Source organism: Balaenoptera physalus, assembly GCF_965194825.1.
Source record: "Balaenoptera physalus genome assembly, chromosome: 7".
NCBI classification, from domain to species: Eukaryota; Metazoa; Chordata; class Mammalia; order Artiodactyla; family Balaenopteridae; genus Balaenoptera; species Balaenoptera physalus.
This window is the reverse complement of record NC_138886.1, coordinates 62,929,057-62,952,048: the sequence shown is the minus strand read 5'-3', so window position 1 is coordinate 62,952,048 and position 22,992 is coordinate 62,929,057. Positions and strand designations below refer to the sequence as shown.

At 36.2% G+C, this 22,992-nt stretch overlaps 1 protein-coding gene across 19 annotated transcripts in view; it reads left to right on the top strand.

Moving 5' to 3' along the window:
* The window catches only part of MPDZ (multiple PDZ domain crumbs cell polarity complex component), a 355,494-nt gene that overhangs the window by 261,464 nt on the left and 71,038 nt on the right, over nucleotides 1–22,992 (top strand). For 12 of the 19 annotated variants that reach the window (XM_082470785.1, XM_082470784.1, XM_082470776.1 and 9 more), the window contains 9 exons: nucleotides 1,893–2,076; nucleotides 2,913–3,002; nucleotides 6,116–6,225; nucleotides 8,516–8,662; nucleotides 9,537–9,701; nucleotides 11,115–11,300; nucleotides 12,432–12,641; nucleotides 14,800–14,916; nucleotides 17,499–17,666. In XM_082470785.1, coding sequence (XP_082326911.1) covers nucleotides 1,893–2,076; nucleotides 2,913–3,002; nucleotides 6,116–6,225; nucleotides 8,516–8,662; nucleotides 9,537–9,701; nucleotides 11,115–11,300; nucleotides 12,432–12,641; nucleotides 14,800–14,916; nucleotides 17,499–17,666 — 1,377 coding nt within the window. The remainder of the gene's footprint in view (nucleotides 1–1,892; nucleotides 2,077–2,912; nucleotides 3,003–6,115; nucleotides 6,226–8,515; nucleotides 8,663–9,536; nucleotides 9,702–11,114; nucleotides 11,301–12,431; nucleotides 12,642–14,799; nucleotides 14,917–17,498; nucleotides 17,667–22,992) is intronic. The other 7 variants (XM_082470786.1, XM_082470790.1, XM_082470788.1 and 4 more) reach the window with 2 other exon arrangements.

The following is a 22,992-nucleotide window of genomic DNA, read 5'->3' as shown; positions in this document are numbered from 1 at the left end:
GCAAGCGGGGGCCACTCTTCATCACGGTGCGCGGGCCTCTCACTATCGCGGCCTCTCTTATTGCGGAGCACAGGCTCCAGACGCGCATGCTCAGTAGTTGTGGCTCACGGGCCTAGCTGCTCCGCGGCATGTGGGATCTTCCCAGACCAGGGCTCGAACCCGTGTGCCCTGCATTGGCAGGCAGATTCTCAACCACTGCGCCACCAGGGAAGCCCTATATGTTGTTTTATATGTATTATATAGTTTTATATGCATCGTTAATGTATGTATTATATATGTGTGTGTATAAAACAAATGAGATTTAAAATATGTTTAATTAAGAGTTTTATTATATTCTTCCAGAAAACCTCTGCAGTAAGGGTACTTCATCTTGGAGATCACTGATCTAGGTCTTTATTGTAGTTCTCATTCATTTAGTAAATATCTGAGTGCCTAATGTGGTCAGCACTGTGCTCAGAAAAGCATGACACTTAATAGCCATTTTATAGCCATTTCACAATTCAAAAGGAATATCAGTGACTTTGAATTTCAACATTAAATTTATTGTTCCAGTTTTCCAAACTGTTTTTACATTTTATGTATTTTTAAAAATAAAGTGTTATAATCTGCATTTATTTATTCAAAAATATAATTTGCTTTCCAAAGAAATCTTTGATGTATGAGCCAGTTTCTCATTTCTCATTTGTGAATATCTACTGTGTGAACAGCACTGTTTTGTTTTGTTTTTTTTTTTTTTGGTGGCCGCACGGCCTGTGGGCTCTTAGTTCCCTGGCCAGGGATCGAACCCGGGCCATTGGCAGTGAGAGCGTGGAGTCCTAACCACTGGACCGTGAGGGAATTCCCAGCACTGTGTTTTGATGACATACAGAGCCTGTCCTCTTGGAGGATGCAGAAATAAACCAAATAATGACAGAAAACGTAAAACTAAATTTCTGATAAGTGCTGTGAAGGAGAAATGGTAAAGGGGACTTTGACTAAAGTCAGGGGCATCAAGATAGCTTAATTGTGGAAATAACTATAGAACTGAGATCTAAAGTACTTATGGGCGTTTTCTAAGTAAATAGATAAGAAAGAGCATGGGCTGGAGCAGGCTGTCCAGAGAGTCTAGACTGAGGGAACAGAACTTGCAAAGACCTCACGGCTGAAGGGAGCACTGCAGGTCAGAGAAATGGAAATGATCCTCTGGGGCTGGAGTGCAGAGAAATAGGCAGCATCGTGCAAGATGAGGTTGGTGATGGGAGGTGGGGTTGACACGACCATCCTAAGCCATGTTGAGAATTTGGAGCATTGTCTCAAGGAGTGTTCTACGAAAGGCCGGGTGGGGTGATGGGATCATATCTGTAGTTTGGAAAGGTCACAGGGACACCGTCAAGTGTTTTGTCATTTGTGAACTAGAAAAAGGGAAAATATTTTTTGAAGAGGCAAAGAAATAAAAAGGAAGGTAGTTTTGTCATCTTTCTTTTTTTAAAGCCAGTGTAAGTATGATTTCGGAATTCATCAGCACTCTCAGTAACCACTTACCTCACTGTCTTCTATATACCTCTGTATCCTGCCTAGTACTGACTTCCAAACTTGACTGTGCATTAGGATCCCCTAAGAAATATAAAAGAATATTTTAAAAGGTGGAGAATCCCGGCCCCCTCTCTAGACTCGCTGGCTCATAATTTCTGGAAATGAGACCCCTTAGTTTGTATTAAAACAGATGAAACACTCCTGCATGATTCCAGTGCGTCTGAGCCAGTACTGGTCCCCAGACAGGTTTTAGCCCATCCCCCCACCTAGGGGACTACTCATTCCCAATTTTGTTCTCACTGACGAGCAGTAACCGTGTGTTTCGTGGGTTGGTAATACAACTGTCCTTTTATTTTTAACATGTCTTGTTCTTATCATAGGTAGATGGCACAAACCTTCAGGGTTTTACCAATCAACAAGCAGTAGAGGTGTTGCGACACACAGGACAGACCGTTCACCTGACATTAATGAGGAGAGGAGCAAAGCAGGACGCTGAGCTCGCGTCACGGGAGGACATCACAAAAGATGCAGTTTTGTCTCCTGTTAATGCAAGCGTAAGCAAAGGTAAGGCCACGTGACTCTGGTTTTCAGTTAGGCTCTTAACATCATTTTGTATTTTTTCTAATTCTGAAATTATTTAAAGAGTCGCTTTTCGTCTTAACTATTCATTATGAACCAAGTAAAAAGGGAATTTAATAAAGTTGGGATTAACTGGAAGCAGAGGTGCATCCATTAACTATAGAACGGGCTTCCGGATAAAGCAGATTCTATCCTGTTTATTCAGTCACCGCTTCTCCTTTGGAAACATGTGCAGTCATTTGCTTTCTGTCCTTGCCTTGCTTTTGGATGTCATTGCTACATTTTCTCTTCAGGGGGAAATGTGTTCTGCCTAGATTATGTGTGTGACCCCCATAATGTTTCTAAATGCCCACCCTTTCCTTGAAGGAATCAACTTTAATTCAATGTGTAGGCTTGGCTAGCTCAGTCAGTAGACCATGAGACTCCTATTTCCACGTTTAGAAATGTCATTCATAAGCTGTTTGTACATGGATATCTCTGAAAATTACTGAAATCCTCATGTAGCTCCCTGATGCAAGTATTTATTGGTAGAAGTCAGGCTGTTGGTTTGAAAGTGTGTTTCATCTCTCAGACTGTTGACCATTCTGGTATTTATGCTGTACACTACTAATTGCAGGCCAGGAGAGAGGGAAGCAAATCACAGGAGAACTTCATTACTTCTTTGTACCATTAACAGAACTTTAAGTACATGTGGTTGATGAAAAGTTTACCTACAAAAAGCAAACTCTCATTTAGGTGTTCAAATAAATAAAGTGGGGTTTGAAAAATTCAAGTGCTTGATTATATTACAGACATAACTACTAAAATTTTCTTATTTTAAGAAAATTATGAAGAAGATGAAGATTCTTTATCTTTGAGGAGAAACACCAGCATATTACCAATTGAAGAAGAAGGTAAACACCTGGAGCCAGGTTATTATGTTCTTTATTGTTTTTTAGAGAAATGATTTTTATAAATGTGATTCAACCTCTCTGGATATATTGTAAATTACTAAAAAAACTTTCAAAAAAGATTCTTGAAAATCCTTATTTACAGATTGATTAATTGCTCCAGTAGATTAAAATAGTTTATAGCTGGCAGATTTTCTTGCTGAGTCCATCTTTTTTTTCTTCTACATTTTTTTCATCAGAACCTTTAGGAATCATTCAGTTACATACATGGCTTTATTTCATTCCCCTTATTTCTTAGGATAGAACCAAGTTGTCTCTTATTGAGCAAGCAGTAATAAAGTTAAAAGGATTTCTTAAATAAACACAAGAGAATCTTTAAAGCATAAGCTCTTAGGAATGAAATTATCCTTATTTTGGGAACTTTTTCTTCTAAATTTTTTGAAAGTTTTAAATTTTGAAAGGAGTTATATGAAGAATTATTAAGCCTCTCTGAGGTTTCTCTCACTATATACCTAGAATTCATCAAAGTGTTTCAAAAATTTTAGGGCGGCATAGTTTTAGTACATAATTATGCCCGAACGTTGCTGCCTTTTTTTTAGGGCTGGATGCTATGTGCTTCCCTGACCTGTCATATTGCTTTAGGTGTTTGATAAGTCAAATCCACTGAACAAAGTCCAAGACTGATCTTCCTTATGAGAATTCTGCCCTTCACTAAATAATTATATTGAAGCTTTGTAGTTCTTTAAAATAGTTCCTCTTTCATTATTTTTTTCTACTGAAAATTGTGATTTAACTTTTTTATTTTAAAGGGATATTTGTGTTTGCAATGATATCCCAGGAGTGAGAGGTGTAGGACTCTCAGGGGTTTAGTCACATTTTGCTATTTTTATACTAATAGGTGTAGAAATTATTTAGGATAAAGTGAATGTCCAGAGGAGTGGGACAGGATAAAAATGTTTCAAAGCATAAAACTTGAGAGAGTAAGAGGGGATGGGTGTGGAGGATGGTCTTGAAGCCTCAGCCATCTGTTTTGCTTTGGTGAATGTGCATGTGTGTATGGGAGGCTAGGTGGGAGAGGGTCTAGACTTAGAATCAGGAGTCCTACATTCTTTTTAAAATAAAATAAGGGGAAAATGTCTGAATGATTCTAATGCATCTATTCTAGTGCTGGTCCTCTGACAGGGGATAAGATGTTGTTGCCTCTTCCACAGAAATTTGACTCATAATGTGAGCCTAGACAAGTCATTTGACTTCACAGTAACATCAGGAGACTGGACTTCTTTTTTTTTTTAATTTTTTTAAATTTTTCAATTTTTAAAAAAATTTATTTTTTACATCTTTATTGGAGTATAATTGCTTCACAATGATGTGTTAGTTTCTGCTTTATAACAAAGTGAATCAGCTATACATATATCCCCATATCCCCTCCCTCTTGCGTCTCCCTCCCACCCTCCCTATCCCACCCCTCTAGGTGGTCACAAAGCACTGAGCTGATCTCCCTGTGCTGTGCGGCTGCTTCCCACTAGCTATCTCTTTTACATTTGGTAGTGTGTATATGTCCATGCCACTCTCTCACTTCATCCCAGCTTACCCTTCCCCCTCCCCGTGTCCTCAAGTCCATTCTCTACGTCTGCATCTTGATTCCCGTCCTGCCCCTAGGTTCTCCATGACCATTTTTTTTTTTTTAATTCCATATATATGTGTTAGCATACGGTATTTGTTTTTGTCTTTCTGACTTACTTCACTCTGTATGACAGACTCTAGGTCCATCCACCTCACTACAAATGACTGGACTTTATGGTTTTTTAAATATGCCTGAAATCTGATCTTGGGGCATTTGGGAAAGGGGGAGAATGAAGGGTTTTGTGACTGTAGGTTGGTTGTATGAATACAAATTTCAGACCGTTGTTATCAGCAGCTTACAGATTCCCCACTTTCTCCATTCCAAATCCCACGCTGCTTGAATCACTGCCCACCTGTGTAAACACAACAGAATCAGAGAATGGGGTTATGGGAGGAGGTAGGACTAGCTGACCCTCCTCTTTCTAACCTTCATCAGCTTGAACGGTTTCCTGTAGTCTGTGTTCACCGCTGCACAGTCATACCTCTCTGTAATGAATATACTTTTGAAGAGAAAACACTCATTTTGGGGGGCTAGTCTCCAAAATTTTAAAGAAATATATAGCTTACTGTTTCCAGTTTCTCAAAGAGAAAACAGAATCGTTTCATTAATCTAACACATAACAAACCTGAAAAATAGTCCTGGAGTGGAAGCTCATTCATTCCACTAACAAGGAAGCAGCTATTGAGAAACCTGAATTTTAGAATACTCTTTAAATTTGAAATTTGAATGCTAAAAAATGATATTGAAAATCTAATATAAGGAGTAGTGGCCTGTAGACATTTTTTTTTTAGAAGACAACCTTTATGAGTAAAAACTGTGATGTCATGGAAATCTTTGAATATGACTTGAAAATTCTTCTCAACCAGTTTATTTTAGCTAAGTGTTTTAATTCAGTATTGTTTACATAACTTGTTTAGTGATTTTCTTTTCTGTTTTTTCACTTTCCTTTTTTTGCCAATTAGTATGATTCCAATTATAGGGTTTTAACTTAATGTACATTTTCCATTTGTTTCTTATTTTTTTATTTATATTTTCTTACTGTACATGGAGGTACATATATTATTTGTTAATTTATTTTGTTTGTTTGTTTTTGCTAAGTCATAGCATGATCCCTTCTCTCCTCTGTAGAACCAAATGAAAATGAAAGAGATACACTAACATAGAAGGCAGTATGACTTTTTAATACAGAGTCACAAGAGAGCCACCAAGTGAATCCTGGAGCTACTTGGAGTCCTTGTTCTTTTAAATAAAAGTTAGATAATATATGAATACTTTAATGGAAATATAGTTAAGACCTAAAAGATATCTCTTAAAAGAGAATAGTTTTGGAACATGCAGATGATAGGGTTCTAAACTGAATTATTAAGATGTGTAGAGAAATAAGAGTAACTCATGTATTGGGTGAACAGTCAGACTTGGTATGATAGGTTGTGATCACAGTGTCCCTGGTACCGAATGTTAAGATATGGAGATTTTTGTGGTATGTCACTAATTGTGTCAACTCTTTCAGGGTATCCATTACTGTCAGCTGAGAGAGAAGATATAGAAGATGCTCAACAACAGGAAGGTGCCCTGCTGACCAAGTGGCAAAGGATTATGGGCATTAATTATGAAATAGTGGTAGGTTAGCTTCCCCTCCCTAACTTCCTAACTTGTGAACTGTATTTGAGCAGGAAGTTCCTGACAATAATAAAGATGACCATCGTAAAGAGTCTTAGAGAAGTAGCAAACGCCCAGGGCTTCTTTCAAGTCTTAGAGAAGTAGCAAACGCCAAGGGCTTTTTTCAAAGACCTAAATGTGCTGATTCAGATATTTAAAAAATTCAAGTTGGAGAGCCACCAAGGAGCTGAAGTAAATGAGATGGGAGTTTTAGAACTTATAATTCATCAGTATTTCTTACCATAGTATATATTATATAGATATTAGGAAGGGGTTTTCTGATTCTTATTCCTAGGATTCGTGGAAAGAATCAGAATAGAATGACAGAATTTACTTGAAAATAAAACAAAAATCATCATGCCCTATGTACAGAATTGTAAAAAGGACTTTTTCCTACTTCTTCCTTATCACTCTTACACTTTTACTCTCCTTGAGGGTTTTTATTCTGCATGCTTTTCTTCGTTTCACTTATGCCATAGTGAACATTTTGTTTATTAAAGGTTTGCGTACCTAGGGTAGCAGCTGTGATCTGCTATTTTAAAAAGAGGTTTAACAAAGTAGACACAAATTATGAATCTTTAGGTATATAGCAGCAAATTTCAGGAATTTCCAAAGGAACAATAAAACACTAGGTTAGGTAAAAGTTTTCATATTGCTTATAATATTCAAGTAACTCTAGATTAGAAGAGATAAAACACAACAGATAATGACATATAATATAAACAATAACCAACATTTATTGAGTACTTTGTGCCAAGCAGTATTCTTAGTTTTTAATACTCATTACAAAGTTTGTTTTTTTTTTTAAACACTCAAGATGGTTAACAGTCAAATGAGATTTGAGTAAGTACAGCTGCTGTTAACCATTTGAAATTGAGTCAAGGAAAAAAATACAACAAGGTCCAGCTTAACCGTAGTTAATTTAGCAGGAAAGGAAAGTTGGGAGGTTCCTTCTGTGGGGTGGGGTTAACGTGACTGGCACGGATAACTGAGGCTGCACTCCTTCAGGGGGTAATTGAATAGTGAAGAGCAGCACCCTTTCACCAGCCATTTTCTCACAGAGGTCAGACCCAAGACCGTGGACTTTTAACTGTTCTTTGTGCACGTGCTCTTTTGGTGGCACTTTCAGTAATACGTCAAGCGTGGGATTTTACTATAAGTAAGAAAGAACTAAGCTATTTATAGGTCTTCATCAAAGTCCAGGTAAATACGACATAGATCTGGACTTCAGATTATTTTCTATGTAGTTATACAGCACAAATGAAGTTACAGGAGGAGTGGTGTAGTAGAGGGAAGGATTGATGGACAGTTAAATGGGGACCTGGAGGGCTGCTTGGAGGAAGTGATACCTAAATTGGATTTTAAGAAGTAGAAGGATTTCATCCAGCATTAGATTGCAAAGTCAGATAATGCAACATCTAGTATTAACCCTGTGCTTGTTATCATTAAGATTTGAAAAAGATCTTTTATAATAAAACATTTTTCTCAGTCCCTTTATCCCTCAGTTTCCTTAACTATAAAATAAAGGGGATAAAGTGGATCATCTTTAGTATACTTTCTGATTTTAATATTATAATGATTGGACTCTGTGAAAATGGTGATTTCCTAACGTTTTTCGTTATTTAGTGTAACTGTAGGAAATAGAAAGTTTATTCTCCTGTTTTAAGCTTTGATTCACTTTTAAAGACAAGTGTTGTCCCCTTGATACAGTGTATGGTCCAGAACCTGGGCTCTAGGTTCAGACTGCTGAGGTTCAAAGCACTTTTTTAGCTGTGTGACTCTGTTGAAGGTAACCTCTCAGAACCTTGTTTACCGATTTGGGAAGCAAGGATAGACATTGCACCTATTTATGAGAAGTAAGTGAGATACTCTGTGTAATGGGGTTAGCACAGTCCTGGCACATGGGAACTGCTAAGGATGCGCCTTTTCTATACTGTTGTTTGAGCTCAGGCTTTTGATTTTATTTGTGGTCACTCTGACTACCCTCAATCTGTTATCAGCACCTGTAGGCACTGCAAAGTGTCTTGGGTGCTTGCATCTGGCTACTTCGTTTTGGTTTGTGTTGGTTCAAGAAACTGATAGATATCAACACTCTTTCCAAGGCAAAGCTCTAAAGGTTTGCCGCTTTACAGTAAGGTTTTTGAAACTTTTTTGAGAAACTTGACCTTTTAGGGAGTGAACATAAAATACATACAGGAGAAGAAAATAAATGAAAGAATATTAAAAATTGTGATGATTTTTCTTGTTTCAGGTGGCCCATGTGAGCAAGTTCAGTGAGAACAGCGGGTTGGGGATAAGTCTGGAAGCAACAGTGGGCCATCATTTTATCCGATCTGTTCTACCAGAAGGTCCTGTTGGACACAGTGGGAAGCTTTTCAGTGGAGATGAGCTATTGGAAGTAAGCAGCTATTTTCATTTTCCCCTTTGTAAATAAAATTTTGAAAAGGCTGTGGGAGGCTTAATGTGGTGAATAAGTAAGTTCTTATTTAAAATTTCTCCTCCAAAGTGTACTTGAGAAAGATAGGCAAGTAAAACTCCACCCAAAGCAGAAATTTCAATCTGTATGTACATTGATCTTGCCTAATTCCTTGCATGGTTTTTGTTTGTTTGTTTTAGGGCCGGAGAACTATAAAAACTTGCTTTAAAAATTTTGAAACATTCACTTTTTAGAATAGGTAATATATTCACATGTTTCAAAATCACAAATACAAAGATTTACGCCAGTGAATTCTCTTTTCTGTCCCGGTCCACTCAGTTCTCATCACCCTTCGTTAGGTGTAACTGCTTATCATTGGTTCTATGCAATCTTCCAGCTATTTTCCATGAATAAGTAAGAAAATTTGAATATATTCGCTTCTTCCCCTTTTAAAAACGTACTAGCATATAAGACATGCCATTTTCTAATCTTCATTTTTTTCATTTAATAATGATATAACATATCATTTAAAGAAAAACTTCTCCTTTTCCCTTTATCCTTTGGGAATGATTTTATTAACTCTCCCTTTCCAAACGATTACACTGGCATATGAAGCATGGGTGAAAGCTAGTGATTTTCCTGTGAGTGCTTTAGAAGTCCAATTCCAACAAGTCTGTAGTGTTGCGTGTAGATTGTTTTAGGAAACACCGCTCCAGATCCATCTATAGTTCTCAGCACAGCAGAGCCATGGCCATCCCCAAGTACAGTTTATATTTATGTAATAAAAAAAATGGTTTTGAAAGGAGTAGTCATGTTAGGAAATGTTCTTTCGTGGCCAACTTTTCTTTTTGCACAGGTGAACGGCATAACTCTACTTGGGGAGAATCACCAGGATGTGGTGACTATTTTAAAAGAACTGCCTATAGAGGTGACAATGGTGTGCTGTCGTCGAACGGTGCCACCCACCAGCCCGTCAGAGTTGGAGAGCCTGGACTTATGTGACATTGAACTAACAGAAAAGGTATCAGGTTTGCAGATATAGGAGACTAATCTGAATGTATAATGGAAAGGTTAAATGGCATTTAAAAATTTTTAAGCCTTTTTTCTCTTATTTGGTATTTGATTTCCTCACAAATCCTGTGGCTTATGGGATAGACCTTGGAGTCAGACAGACGTGGGTTTGAGTCAGGCTTGGCACTTACTACCTCTGCGACCTTGGGCAAGTCACTTCATCTTCCTGAATCTCACTTTTCTCCTGTGTAAAATATGAGTCTTGATGCCTATCCTAGAGGGTTGCTCTGTGTGTTAAATATGATATATAATGATATTAGGTATTACTGCACATGTGTGCTTGTACAATTTATTCACACTATTCCTATGAATTAGACACTCGTCCCCCTTAACAGAAAATTGGAATATGAAAGTAGTGAGTATGTGGTACATATGTCGTAAAAGATACTTTTATGTAACCTCCCCAGCCCAGCGCTTGTCACAGGCGTGGTAAGAATAGGGGAGAATAAGAAACATAATTCCAAATTGTGTAGAAGTCAGTCTAGCACCATACATATCCAGATACATTTTATGTGGTGTAATGGTATTTATTATTATAATAAAGCAGGTGGACGGATTTGCATCCATGGCCCTACTGTGCAGTAATTGATAAAAAGCAAAGATAGTCTTTAAACTAACATTTCATCATCAAAAACACATTTTTCCTATCTGATGTGGAACCAGATTCACTTTAGTATATTTTTCCTAAAAGAAGCTAATGTTTTGAACCCCTGTTTCTGTGCCAAGTGCTTTTTAAATGTTACCTCACTTAATCCTCAAAAATTCTATGAGATGGGTAACTGTGAAGCCCAGGTTAAGAATACCGCTCAAAGCAACACAGATGAAAAATCATAGAGACAGTCTTCAAGCCCAGGCCAGTCTGACTTCAGATCTCGTCCTGCCGTTGTGCACGTTAATTTATTAATGAAATAATCACGTGTACAGCTCACAGGATTTTAGAACCCGTTTGCCTAGAGTACAGAACTTTTACATATAGCCACTTCCTCTTGAATTGTTCTTATTTATCATAAGAATTATTTTTCTTTAATATCAAATTAGCATCACTTTTTTTTTCTAACAATAGACATGATAACAGACACTGATGAAAAAAGTCAAAATCACCACCATCGTGCTGCCGAGATGTAATCACTATATATTTTTATAGGAGCTCTTTGAACCATACATTTTAAATGCCTATTACAAGTTAGATATTTCTGACTTGCTACTTTAATTCATAATGGTTTCATGAGAAGCTGTTGCTACTCATATGTGACTGTTTTATTCTGGACAGACGCTGGGAATCTTTGTTTTCCTTGTAGTGTTTGTATGTGCATCTGTGGATCTAGTGCATCTGAAATAAGAGCTGTCTGGTCTGTTTATCCAGCCTCATATAGATCTAGGTGAGTTTATCGGGTCCTCGGAGACAGAGGATCCTGTGCTGGTGATGACTGATGTGGGTCAGAATGCAGAGGAGGTTCAAGGACCTTTGGCCATGTGGGAAGCCGACGTTCAGAACATCGAGCTGGAGAAAGGGAGCAGAGGACTTGGTTTTAGCATTTTAGATTATCAGGTGAATATATGCTACTTGTAACAATTTTTTTAAAGAAAGATGACAGGTACTAAACATATATTGTTAATAGCAGAGAAAAAGCAGATAATACTGCTTAGATTTATCAAAGATGTATTCTTGTTTCTAGTAAGTCTTTCTGAATAATAATTTATATGACTAATTGATTATCGTAAAGCATTTCTTTTGACATTGAATTCTTTGAGCTCTTTTATATTTCAGTTCTTGCAAGTTTGAAGAATATGCAGAATACTTTTTAGGAATGTTACAGAAATATAGTCTTTCTGTTCCTTTGGGGAATATGCCTAAATTATTTTTATTTCCTTGCTCTTAACTGATAGTTCATATTTGAGTGGTAAGACAGAAAGTATTAAATACTTACTTCTTTTTTTGGAAGTGAATGATAGATGTATAATTGGATATATTGTAAATTCTAATATTCTTATTATTTGACCAAACTTAGGAATAATCGTAAATTGGTTAGGTGTAGCCTGCATCCTTATGTTGTGTTCTGTGTTGAGTAACTGAGGGCATGCTAACGCCAGTCTGATGAAGTGCAGCTGTGTTCCTCATTAATTAATACTGAGCTGGAAAGCCATCTCAGATGACTCCAGGGAGTTGTGTTCTCTCTAGGGCCTGGTTCTGGAGTCTTGTTCTAATATTGCTGTGTATCTGAAGACACTGCATCACCAAATATGATATGGCCTCCTTCTGTATTTCTTCATTTCAAAAACAGGCCCTTCCCTCAGTATACTCACATCTACCAATGGTTCACAATACTATCATCTTATCAATGAACGCTGCTGTTAATAATTCATGGATCTCAGATGATAGTTATAAAATTGAACAGTTTATCAAAAGTTAACGTTATAATTTTAAAGTTACCTGTATAATTTAAGAGGTCTACTTGGGAACCATGGAAAGTGAGGGTGCCACTATTTAGCATAGACTTTTCCTAAACTCTTTAAAATGGATATATCCTTCACCCAGATAATTCATTGGGAGTGTTGTATGAAATTTTTAAAAGACACTTGGAACAATTACCCATCTGTTACAATTCAGAGTGTACAACCTGTAACAACGTTTTTAAGTGTAGAAAGGAGCCGCCTTCTCTTTCCTTTTTCGTTCTGTCAGGATCCAATTGATCCAGCAAGCACTGTGATCGTAATTCGTTCTCTGGTTCCTGGTGGTGTTGCTGAAAAGGATGGACGACTTCTCCCTGGAGATCGACTCATGTTTGTCAATGATGTTAACTTGGAAAACAGCAGTCTCGAAGAAGCTGTCCAGGCACTGAAGGGTGCACCATCAGGAACTGTGAGAATAGGAGTTGCCAAGCCTTTCCCCGTAAGAATTCAGATTTTACTGATTTCTTTTTATTTGCAAACAGTATTGGCGTTCAGGCTTTTATCTTCAGGTGTTCTCATGATTGAATCATGACTTTTGGTACTTTTCATCAACATGGTTATTGGCTCCATGAGTGTAAATATTTAATTTTGAGTAATATTTTTTAAAAGAGTAAAGGGCAGAAAACAGCCAGGAAGTTCAGAAATAAATTTAAAACTTAGCATTCTGTGGTTTACTTTTGATCTTTTTTATTCCAAAATAAGGTCATGATCAATATAGAATCAAGTATTTTCGAAGAAATAGGCTTTAAAATATCTATACCAGTATGGTGGCATATTAGAGAAATTAATAGCATTAACAACTAACAGTGGAATCTTTAATTATCGTGGAAGAAAGTAGAATCTCTGTCAGAGTGGGTTAAGTTCCTGTATTCTACTGACTTCAATATATTTGTTGTCTAATTACTACAGAGCAAGAAATTGAAATTTCCAATGTGGGTTCATCAGCTTATAGCTCTCCTCCTGGGAGGGAATAACCTTCATGTTATTAATTACTGCAATATAAAAACAACTAATAAATTCATGCTACATAATGTCAGTATGCTTATTAGGTATAATGATTGCAGCATAGCACTTATCACTGAATTGCAATGAAATATTAGAGACGATCTCAGTATTTGGTTTTTTTCAGTGTATAAATATATTTTAAGTGAAAAGGCAAATATACCTTCTCTTAAGAAAACACAAACACATAGATGCATTTGCATAAACATCAAATGAAAGTTTCTTGACTTTGTCAGAGAGTTTGTTCAAACTGTAAGCTTGTTAATATATTTCAAATTTTTATTAAATTTTTCATTCTCTGCTTTTTATTCTACAATAAATTTCTGTAACTTATGAAAATATATTTATGAAAGCACAAAGAAAGGGAGGGAAAGAGAAGGGGAAGAAGGAAGAGTATGTTAAGCAAACCTCAATCAAACCAGGATTATAGAAATCAGAACAAGAGATCAGTGCAGTGGGGAGTGTAAGAATGAAGATAGGCCATTATGGGACTCCACACGTTCATTAAGATTGACCGTACATCTGGTTCCGGTCTTTCTGTTACACAAGGAAAATGGCAAACGTGACTAAATACATGTTTTTTACTGCCCTTATCGGGAAACCATGCCACTTACTCAGAAGCAATGTTTTTTTTCCTAGGTAGATCCAAAATAAGTTTCTTTCATAAGAGTATTTTATATTTCAAATTTAATATGCATTGCAGTATATGATGACTATCTCTCTTACATAAAGTGAGTTTTACTGACCATTAAACTCATATGTGTGGGAAAAAAAGATAAACATTTTTTCTCTAAAATATTTCTGCATGTATTGGTGATATAGGGTGATATAGGCAAGACAATCTAAATCTTTTAGCCTGTTTTATCTGAGATTGTAATAAGAATGCTAGGTTTTCGGTCACTGTGATTATGGTTATAATTTGATATCTCAGGAGTGCAATTTAAGCATATTGTGTACATATAGAGTTGTTGGTGGTGGTGGTGGTGGTTTTTTAAGCCATGCTAAATTAAGAAACTTCATTGTAGGGTTCACTAACTTTCCTTGTCAAGGAAATTACATTCTTTAAAATAATATTCTAGTAAGGGATGGCAGAGAGAAATTGGTCCTTCTTTTTAGTGTTTTGTTTTTCTTCAACTTCTTTTATGTCTTAACACCTAAAAGTTGCCTTCTTTCTATATTAAGAGGTCATTGTTTAACCAAATGTTTGGCAGGGAAAAATGACCAGAAGATTATTATAATATAAAAAATTATTGATTTTGAATATCTTTTATAAGAAGGATGAAGAAATTGGTAGAAAGGGTTTCTCATCTAACAGATGATGTTGGTACTGGAATAAACATCCTCATTGTATCTTAAAATATAAAACTGTTAAGTATGAATATTTATCATATTCCGTGCTCATCATTTATGTTAAAGTGGTATATTTATTATGACTTTATTACTTGAAAACATTATTTGAAAACTTTCCTGTTTTTTCCTCTCCTCCCCTTACTTTTTCTCCCCTCTCCCTCTGTCTTCCCTTTCCCTCCCTCTTTCCTGTTCTCTCTCTTTTCCATGAACTCATCCTCAAACACTGGGCTTCATTCTCCCTGCAGCTTTCACCAGAAGAGGGTTATGTTTCTGCTAAGGAGGATTCCTTTCTCTACCCACCACATTCCTGCGAGGAGGAAGGGCTGGCTGACAAAGCCCTGTTCAGGGCTGACTTGGCTCTGGTTAGTGGCCACAGCTTATCAAGCTTTCCTTCAAAATCTTATATGTCTTATTTTTGCTTTTCAAAATATTCTAAAGTCTTGCTCTATTGTTCATTATGTTTTGGAAAACTAGGCATTTTGCTCTAATTTCATACTTGGGCATCTCTCGGCATTCTTTAACTGTTTTCAGTATTCAGTCATATATCAGTTGTTTTGGCTTCTTTTTAATGAGGTAACAGGTATATTATTTCATTAGATGTTAATAATGTGAAAATCACATAAATTGGTTCAGTTATTGATTAAGAGCACAAAAGCTTCCAAAAGAGGCAGAACTCATGTTTCCTATGAATACATGTATGTTAACATTACTGATTTACCAGAAACTTTTAAATTAAAATTTTATTTTCACTTGATCTATATAAAATCATTTATTGTAATAAACATATTTAGGGACCACTGGAGGCCACTTTGTTGGGTAAATACATGATTTTTGATCCTGAGAACCTTGTTGTCTGGTAGAGGAGCTAATACTGTGTTAACAGTTAATAGTTAAAATATAAAACTAAATACCAGATATAAATATACACATGACATTTATACAATATAAGTGTAACAAATTATACATCCTATTCCTAGTACTTCCACCATTGAAGCCAGGTTCCTGACCTGAATTTTTCTGGGGGGAAAACATTGCTCAGTGTAACTAGAAAGGAATATTTTTAATACATGTTTTAGTGGTGTTGGACTAGTGAGAGGCTTAGAACCTGTGAAATTCTCCATTAGGTATTTATAACCAATTGTGCACATCATGCTTTAAACTGGAGTATGAATTATTTCTTTGATTCCAATAATCCTAGTGTTGAGGGAGATAGTTCTTCAGTATTAAAATACTAATAATACTTCTATTAGTATTTTTCAATTGTCAGCTCCTGAATTAGCCATTTGGAAACTTTTGGTGTACAGTGTAATTAGTGCAATAATTTCACATTATAATACTTAACATACCAGGTAACATTTGTCTCTATTTCCCATGGGCATTATTACCACTTCAAAACTGGATAGCTTAGAATGCTATGAACTACGTAAAGTACTATGGTATAAATGTATTAAATAGTACCCAGCTATAGTAAATTATTTTTGAAATGTTACAGGACACAAATATATTACTGTCTCTAGAAGTGCCCCAAGAAACAATTTTCTCTGTAGATTTTACATAGCATATTTGAATGTTCTTAAATAAATGCCAGTCAAAAAGAAAAATTAGACCCACTTTTAAGTGAGTTTAACATCTTATAATGGTAATAGCTATGTAATATTGTATTGGTCACTCAATCTCTCTGGACCCTAGTGTTTTAATCTCTAAAATAATTAGATGAATTGATTATTTGGACCTCTCAAGATTCTAGGGCATCAACGATAAGCATACAAATTGTTCTTAGGTACTCTTAAATATTTATTATAATCCATGACACTCTGCTTAGTTAATACTATCTAGATAGCAAAAGTTAAAGATTTACTATTTAGATTGTTATACATAATGTACATCTGTAGAGGGTAAACCTCCACATAGTGAGTCAGTAGTAACTTTGAACATGTATTTAAAATATATTATTAGAGAGAGGGTCACTTTAAAATGCCCAACCTGTATTCTTAATCAGGTTTTTGCAAGAACGTGACCTGGTATAATGTTATGATACTTTTCTTGGCTAAACATATAGGTTGAAATCACAAAGAAATAGAAGATATGGGTTTTGGCCATCAAGACAAAATACTGGTAATATTAGAGAAAGGTAGTATTTACATCATTTCTGTCTGTTCTAAGGTGTAACTGTGAGTGAATTGTAAGAAGAGCTACAAGCTCATCATGACTTAATTGTTTCACTTGGTTCTGGGACAGAAAATAGTAATAAGATTTTTTTATAAAATGTTGTGAAATTCTCTAGCTCACTCTTTCTGAGTTTTCCATCAGTAGACGTTTATAACTTACAGCTTCACTATACCCAGATCATAATAAGGTCCCTTGTTTGTTAATATAATTTCAACATGAAATCACAGATATTATTTTTGATTTCCAGTGATCACCGTAAAATTCTGGACCTGTAACTTGAATGGTTTTAAAATCTAGTTAAAGGATAATTTAAACAAAATATATTGTTTTGTGAGCTTTACAGATAGATAATTGCTTAGCTGCCTTGTTGAATAATAATTAATTTTAGTTGAATAGGAAAAGTGATGATCTCATTCATTTTATTATAAAATTCTAGGAGTTTGGGCAGCTACTTTTTAAAAAAAATGTGAACTGGAAAAAAGTATTTTTTTAATTTATGGAAATATTTACACTTAGAATTGCTCCAAGCCCTTTGTAAATTGTTACCTTTTGCCCTTTTATTGATGGAATAAAGTAACCTTCTATGCTAGCACCAATTTGTCCTTGTTCTGTTGCATTAGTCAGTTTCTGATATGTTGAAGCGGCTGAAGAGATCATGTAGAAAATAGAATAGACAAAAGAATGAAAGCAGTATGCCCTTTAGTCTCAAGTGGAGACTTTGTCATATATGTATCAGAACAGAATTCCCAACTGATATTGTTGTTTTTATTCCTAGGTGGACACAAATGATGCTGACTTAGCAGATGAATCTGCGTTTGAGTCTCAGTACTCTCCTGATAATGACAGTATCTACTCCACTCAAGCCTCTATTTTATCTCTTCACGGCAGTGCTTGTAGTGATAATCTGAATTTTGGTCCCTCCCTTCCATCTTCTCCTCCCAAGGTACAAAGGAAATGCCATTTTTTTTATGGGAGAACTTTGTGCGTAATTTCCCAGAGGTCATTGTTAATGGGGTGTTTTGGGAGGGGCATGTTAGAGACATGTTTTTCCAGTCAGGGATTCATTATCAGATTAAAGTGCAGTTTCCTTTAGGTAGTGTTAATTGGGTATCTTGTAGACTCCAAGGGACTATTTAAATCTAGGTTCTGTGATACAGTGTGATAGACACAAATGTTCAAAACTTTGATTAGGATTTGCATGTTAGACAGAAAAATTTTAATGAAATGTATTTCTCAAATTGTGTTCTTGGCGGTGTCTACCTTGGAAAAATTACAAGAGTTACTTTATTTTCTTAATGGTTTTAAAGCTGACTTTCATGGAAAGTTGGACAGTAAAATATTCCTTTCATTAATTTAATATTTATTAGCTAAGTTAAAGTAATGCTGTCTTACGTTTTTATATAAAATGATGCCAAAGAATACTTTATATAAAAACCCCAGTGAATGGCAAAATTATGTTTAAGTCACTGGATGCGAATGGAGAATTTAGCTACTATTTGACATGTCTGTGCCATCTAAATTTTAGAAATAGATTATTGGTGTAAGTGCCCCACCCAATGCTATTTATTTTCTTGATGACACACTCTATAATGTTTATTAAGTAATATTTTAAAACTTATCCAGTCTTTTGGGTGTGGAATGATATCTTACTGTTTGAATTTGGAGTTCCTGATTACTGATGAGGTTGAACAGGTTTTCCTATATTGGCCATCTAGTTTTCACTCCCACCAATGGCCTCTTCATATCTTTTGGCCATTTTTGTATGGAGTTGCTTGGCTTTCTATTGATTAGTTGGAGTTGTTTATATTTTCTCAGAATTGATCTACAGAGCAATTCAGTGTATATTTATATGTGTGAGTGTGTATACTTTAAAAATCTGAAAATGTGTAGGAATGATTCCTTTCAACTTCAGGAAAGAAGTTATTCTTGGAGAAAAAAGAAAGCATGGGAATTAGCTGTATCTGTAACACATTATATCCTTTAAGAAGAAAGAGAGATCGAAGAAAATATGCCAAAATATTAATGTCTGTTAAATCTGGGCAAAGGGTTCATGTATGGATATATTTTCCTTATTTTTCTGTGTTGAAAATATACTGTAAATAAATACAAAAATTAAGATAAAAGACTGAATAATAATTCTTTCTTAAATATATGAAATATATGTTTTTCACGTAAATTCAGTGGGAAGGGAATCTGTATTTATGAATAAGTTGAAAAGTGGAATTTCCATAGGCCTTGGGCAGTTTTCCTGATTAACAAGTAACTTTTTGGCCAGAATATTTTAAAAGCATTTTCTTTCATGTTCAGGGTGCACCTGTTATCCTTGTAAATGATGCTGGGTAATCTCCTTGAATTGATTAGCAAGGTATAATCTTGAATGGGGCAGCTGTTCCTCTCTCACCACACCTGACTGAGACTGTCTATCTGGCTGAGTACTGTCTGGAACATATTCCATCTTTACTGGCCTCAGGGCTGGAAGCTGAGTTCATCTCCTCATGGACTCTCCTAATCTGCAGCATAGCACACTCATTCTTGCCAGTGGGAAGGATCGCATTGTTTAACTTAGTCATTGTTACTTAAAGGGATTACACAATCTGTGTACTGAGAAGCATATATTTTACAGGGCAAATGCTGGCTGTATGCAGCACAACGTATTGGCTTACTGAGGTCTGTTTTCCTTTTGTTTTTTCTTTTCATTAAACAGTTTACTCTTTTGTTGAAGCAAATTTTGGCAAGCTGGCCTATCAACTGAAATTTTTTTTTTTTAAACATCTTTATTGAAGTATAATTGCTTTACAATGGTGTGTTAGTTTCTGCTTTATAACAAAGTGAATCAGTTATACATATACATATGTTCCCATATCTCTTCCCTCTTGCATCTCCCTCCCTCCCACCCTCCCCATCCCACCCCTCTAGGTGGTCACAAAGCACCAAGCTGATCTCCCTGTGCTATGTGGCTGCTTCCCACTAGCTATCTATTTTACATTTGGTAGTGTATATATGTCCATGCCACTCTCTCACCCTGTCACATCTCACCCCTCCCCCTCCCCATATCCTCAAGTCCATTCTCTAGTAGGTCTGTGTCTTTATTCCCGTCTTGCCACTAGGTTCTTCATGGCCTTTTTTTTTTCCCTTAGATTCCATATATATGTGTTAGCATACTGTATTTGTTTTTCTCTTTCTGACTTACTTCACTCTGTATGACAGACTCTAACTCCATCCACCTCATTACAAATACCTCCATTTCATTTCTTTTTATGGCTGAGTAATATTCCATTGTATATATGTGCCACATCTTCTTTATCCATTCATCCGATGATGGACACTTAGGTTGCTTCCATGTCCTGGCTATTGTAAATAGAGCTGCAATGAACATTTTGGTACATGACTCTTTTTGAACTATGGTTTTCTCAGGGTATATGCCCAGTAGTGGGATTGCTGGGTCATATGGTAGTTCTATTTGTAGTTTTTTAAGGAACCTCCATACTGTTCTCCATAGTGGCTGTATCAATTTACATTCCCACCAACAGTGCAAGAGTGTTCCCTTTCCTCCACACCCTCTCCAGCATTTATTGTTTCTAGATTTTTTGATGATGGCCATTCTGACCGGTGTGAGATGATATCTCATTGTAGTTTTGATTTGCATTTCTCTAATGATTAATGATGTTGAGCATTCTTTCATGTGTCTGTTGGCAATCTGTATATCTTCTTTGGAGAAATGTCTATTTAGGTCTTCTGCCCATTTTTGGATTGGGTTGTTCGTTTTTTTGTTATTGAGCTGCATGTGCTGCTTGTAAATCTTGGAGATTAATCCTTTGTCAGTTGCTTCATTTGCAAATATTTTCTCCCATTCTGATGGTTGTCTTTTGGTCTTGTTTATGGTTTCCTTTGCTGTGCAAAAGCTTTTAAGTTTCATTAGGTCCCATTTGTTTATTTGTGTTTTTATTTCCATTTCTTTAGGAGCTGGGTCAAAAAGAATCTTGCTGTGATGTATGTCATAGAGTGTTCTGCCTATGTTTTCCTCTAAGAGTTTGATAGTGTCTGGCCTTACACTTAGGTCTTTAATCCATTTTGAGTTTATTTTTGTGTATGGTGTCAGGGAGTGTTCTAATTTCATACTTTTACATGTATCTGTCCAATTTTCCCAGCACCACTTATTGAAGAGGCTGTCTTTTCTCCACTGTATATGCTTGCCTCCTTTATCAAAGATAAGGTGACCATATATGCGTGGGTTTATCTCTGGGCTTTCTATCCTGTTCCATTGATCTATATTTCTGTTTTTCTGCCAGTACCAAACTGTCTTGATAACTGTAGCTTTGTAATATAGTCTGAAGTCAGGGAGCCTAATTCCTCCAGCTCCATTTTTCGTTCTCAAGATTGCTTTGGCTATTCGGGGTCTTTTGTGTTTCCATACAAATTGTGAAATTTTTTGTTCTAGTTCTGTGAAAAATGCCAGTGGTAGTTTGATAGGGATTGCATTGAATCTGTAGATTGCTTTGGGTAGTAGAGTCATTTTCACAATGTTGATTCTTCCAATCCAAGAACACGGTATATCTTTCCAGCTATTTGTATCATCCTTAATTTCTTTCATCAGTGTCTTATAATTTTCTGCATACAGGTCTTTTGTCTCCTTAGGTAGGTTTATTCCTAGATATTTATTCTTTTTGTTGCAATGGTAAACGGGAGTGTTTTCTTAATTTCACTTTCAGATTTTTCGTCATTAGTGTATAGAAATGCAAGAGATTTTTGTGCATTAATTTTGTATCCTGCTACTTTACCAAATTCATTGATTAGCTCTAGTAGTTTTCTGGTAGCATCTTTAGGATTCTCTATGTATAGTATCATGTCATCTGCAAACAGTGACAGCTTTACTTTTTCTTTTCCGATTTGGATTCCTTTTATTTCTTTTTCTTCTCTGATTGCTGTGGCTAACACTTCCAAAACTATGTTGAATAATAGTGGTGAGAGTGGGCAACCTTGTCTTGTTCCTGATCTTAGTGGAAATGGTTTCAGTTTTTCACCATTGAGGACAATGTTGGCTGTGGGTTTTTCATATATGGCCTTCATTATGTTGAAGAAAGTTCCCTCTATGCCTACTTTCTGCAGGGCTTTTATCATAAATGGGTGTTGAATTTTGTCGAAAGCTTTTTCTGCATCTATTGAGATGATCATATGGTTTTTCTCCTTCAATTTGTTAATATGGTGTATCACGTTGATTGATTTGCGTATATTGAAGAATCCTTGCATTCCTGGGATAAACCCCACTTGATCATGGTGTATGATCCTTTTAATGTGCTGTTGGATTCTGTTTGCTAGTATTTTTTTTTTTTTACAATATTTATTTATTTATTTATTTATTTATGGCTGTGTTGGGTCTTCGTTTCTGTGCGAGGGCTTTCTCTAGTTGTGGCAAGTGGGGGCCACTCTTCATCGCGGTGCGCGGGCCTCTCATTATCTCAGCCTCTCTTGTTGCGGAGCACAGGCTCCAGACGCGCAGGCTCAGTAATTGTGGCTCACGGGCCTAGTTGCTCCGCAGCATGTGGGATCTTCCCAGACCAGGGCTCGAACCCGTGTCCCCTGCATTGGCAGGCAGATTCTCAACCACTGCGCCACCAGGGAAGCCCCTGTTTGCTAGTATTTTGTTGAGGATTTTTGCATCTATGTTCATCAGTGATATTGGCCTGTAGTTTTCTTTCTTTGTGACATCTTTGTCTGGTTTTGGTATCAGGGTGATGGTGGCCTCGTAGAATGAGTTTGGGAGTGTTCCTCCCTCTGCAATATTTTGGAAGAGTTTGAGAAGGATAGGTGTTAGCTCTTCTCTAAATGTTTGATAGAATTCGCCTGTGAAGCCATCTGGTCCTGGACTTTTGTTTGTTGGAAGGTTTTTAATCACAGTTTCAATTTCAGTGCTTGTGGTTGGTCTGTTCATATATTCTATTTCTTCCTGGTTCAGTCTCGGCAGGTTGTGCATTTCTAAGAATCTGTCCGTTTCTTCCAGGTTGTCCATTTTATTGGCATAGAGTTGCTTGTAGTAATCTCTCATGATCGTTTTTATTTCTGCAGTGTCAGTGGTTACTTCTCCTTTTTCATTTCTAATTCTATTGATTTGAGTCTTCTCCCTTTTTCTCTTAATGAGTCTGGCTAATGGTTTATCAATTTTGTTTATCTTCTTAAAGAACCAGCTTTTAGTTTTATTGATCTTTGCTATTGTTTCCTTCATTTATTTTTCATTTATTTCTGATCTGATCTTTATGATTTCTTTCCTTCTG